Source organism: Malurus melanocephalus, unplaced genomic scaffold (assembly GCF_030028575.1).
Source record: "Malurus melanocephalus ecotype Western Australia unplaced genomic scaffold, MMel_1.1 scaffold_1524, whole genome shotgun sequence".
Taxonomy (NCBI): domain Eukaryota; kingdom Metazoa; phylum Chordata; class Aves; order Passeriformes; family Maluridae; genus Malurus; species Malurus melanocephalus.
Window position 1 is genome coordinate 6,959 of NW_026624756.1, and position 2,759 is coordinate 9,717.

The window sequence follows — 2,759 nt, forward strand, 5'->3', positions numbered from 1 at the left end:
GATGCCAGAGTTCCCATCCCAATCCCAAATTTCCCATCCCAATCCCAAAGTTCTTTATCCCAATCCCAAAGTTCTTTATCCCGATCCCAAATTTCCCATCCCAATCCCGCGATGTTTCCGTCTCTGTTTTTGGGGTCACCCCATGGGGTCGGCGCTCTGAGGAGCAGCAAATCCCATTGGGATCGTCCCACAGCAGCGACGGTGACCCCGAGAGTCCAAAAAGTCCCAAAATTCCTCAAAATCCTCAAAATCCCAAAAATTCCTCGAAGTCTTCAAAATCCCGAAAGGTCCCGGAAATTCCTCAAAATCCCAAAAGGTCCCAGAGTCCTCGGCAGTTGCGGTTCGGCACAAACCCTTTGGGGTCGGCGGCTCCCAGAGCGACCCCGGAACTTGGGGGGTCGGGAATGGGGGCGGGGTCACTGTGGGGTCATTTGGGGTCACTGTGGGGTCATTCTGGAGTCATTTGGGGTCACTTTTGGGTCACTCTCAGGGTCACTCTGGGGTCAGACATTGCTGACCCGTGTGTCCATTGCGGTCAGGGTCACTCTGGGGTCCCCATGGGGTCACTCTCGGGGTCTCAGTAGGGTGGTGAGTTTAGGGTCACTTTGGGGTCAGACGTTGCTGACCCTCGTGTCCGTTGGGGTCGGGGTTCCTCTGGGGCCCATTTGGGGTCCCTTTGGGGTCCCTTTGGGGTCAGACGGTGCTGACCCGTGTGTCCGTTGGGGTCACTCTGGGGTCAGTTTAGGGTCACTCTCAGGGTCCATTTGGGGTCACTCTGGGGGTCCCCAATAGGATCAGACGTTGCTGACCCTCGTGTCCGTTGGGGTCAGTTTGGGGTCACTCTGGGGTCATTCTCAGGGTCTCAGTGGGGTCAGGGTCCCCTTGGGGTCCATTTGGGGTCACTGTGGGGTCCCCTTGGGGTCAGACATTGCTGACCCTCATGTCCATTGGGGTTGGGGTCACCCTGGGGTCATTCTGGAGTCATTTGGGGTCACTCTGGGGTCACTCCCGGGATCCCAATAGGATCAGACACTGCTGACCCGTGTGTCCGTTGGGGTCACTGTGGGGTCAGTTTGGGGTCACTGTGGGTCCATTCTGGGTCCATTTGGGGTCACTTTGGGGTCCGACGTTGCTGACCCTCATGTCCATTGGGGTTGGGGTCCCTTTGGGGTCCATTTGGGGTCATTTTGGGGTCCCTTTGGGGTCAGACGTTGCTGACCCGTGTGTCCATTGGGGTTGTGGGGCCCAGCGAGCGCTCCCGGCGGACGTAGCGGGGTTTCCGCACTGTGGGGTAAAAAACGGGGAAAAAACAACCCAGAAATGGGATTTCAGTGGGGATTCCAACAGGGAATGGGGAAAAATGGCTGGGAAATGGGGTTTGAGTGGGGATTCTGTCATGGAATGGGGAAAAACCCAAATCCAAAATTAAACCCACAAAGCCAAACCCCATACCCCAAACTAAACCCATAAATCCAAACCCTAAATCCAGAATTAAACCCATAAAATCCAAACGCAAAACCCAAAACGAAAATTCATAAAAACTGAACCCTAAATCCAAAATTAAACCCACAAAACCAACCCCAAACCCAAACCCAAACCCCAAACCCCCAAATTGGGCCCCAAACCCAAACCAAAGGGGTTTTTATTGGGGTTCTGTGCTGGAGCTTTTTGGGATTTTCCCCCAGATTTTTTCCCGGATTTTCCGGGGTCGAATCCCTCACCTGAGGAGGTCGGAGGGGGAATCATGGAGGCCTGAAAAAAAAATGGGAAAAGGATTTTTTATGATTTTTCCTTTAAAAACCAGGAATTTTTTAAGGTTTTAATCATGATTGTGTCAAAAAAGTGCAATTTTTAATGATTTTTCCATTAAAAAAATTGAATTTTTTAGGGTTCTAATCATGTTTGTATCAAAAAAAAAGCAATTTTTTAACAGTTTTTCCTTAAAAAACGGAAAATTTTATTTATTTAATGTTTAAATGGTTTTTTATTAAAGTTTAAATTGTTATTTAATGTTGAAATTCTTCTTTATTAAAGTTTAAATGATTGTTTATTTAATGTTGAATTTTTAATTTAATGCTGAAATGATTTATTTAATGTTGAAATTTTAATTTATTTCATATTTAAATTCTAATTAAGTTTTAAATTATTATTTATTTAATGTTTTATAAAAGCAGAATTCACTCACCGTTTCACTGGGCTGGAGGACGGATGCTGAAAGAGAAAAAAAAAATAATTCTAATTAATTTTAATTAATTTTAAATAATTTTCATTAATTTTCATTAATTTCAATTCAAACCCCCGGCATGAGGAGATTTCCAAGAAAAAAATTCAAATCTAAAACAATTAACGGAATAAAATTAATTAAGAAATGGCAAATTTCAAATCCTGCTGTGAAATATCCAAGAAAATTCAAATTTTTATATCAATTAATGGAATAAAATCAATTAAAAAATGGAAAATTTCAAATCCTGCTGTGAAATTTGAAATTTTAAATTAATTAATGGAATAAAATTAATTAAAAATCACAATTTTCCCCAAATTTCCCGTTTTTGACCTTTGTTTTGGCGGTAGAAGAGCCGCGGGAGCCGCTTGGAGCGTTTGAGGTAGAAAAAGGAGGCGACGGCCAAAATCAGCACCAAACTGATGGAAAATGAGCCCAAAATGAGAGAGACAGCCACCTCGGGGGATCCTGGGGGAAAAAATGGGAAAAAAATGGGAAAAATGGGAAAAAAATTAATGGGAATGGGGGAAAAATGGGA

General features: G+C 44.4%; 1 protein-coding gene across 1 annotated transcript in view; it reads right to left on the reverse strand.

Annotated features, from left to right (window-relative positions):
* Positions 1-226: 226 nt before the first annotated feature.
* The window catches only part of CUNH1orf159 (chromosome unknown C1orf159 homolog), a 4,770-nt gene continuing 2,237 nt past the window's right edge, over positions 227-2,759 (reverse strand). The window contains exons 5-8 of the mRNA XM_057388052.1: positions 2,555-2,689; positions 2,186-2,211; positions 1,722-1,752; positions 227-1,284 (exon numbers count right to left, since the gene is read on the reverse strand). Coding sequence (XP_057244035.1) covers positions 1,205-1,284; positions 1,722-1,752; positions 2,186-2,211; positions 2,555-2,689 — 272 coding nt within the window. The 3' untranslated portion in view covers positions 227-1,204. The remainder of the gene's footprint in view (positions 1,285-1,721; positions 1,753-2,185; positions 2,212-2,554; positions 2,690-2,759) is intronic.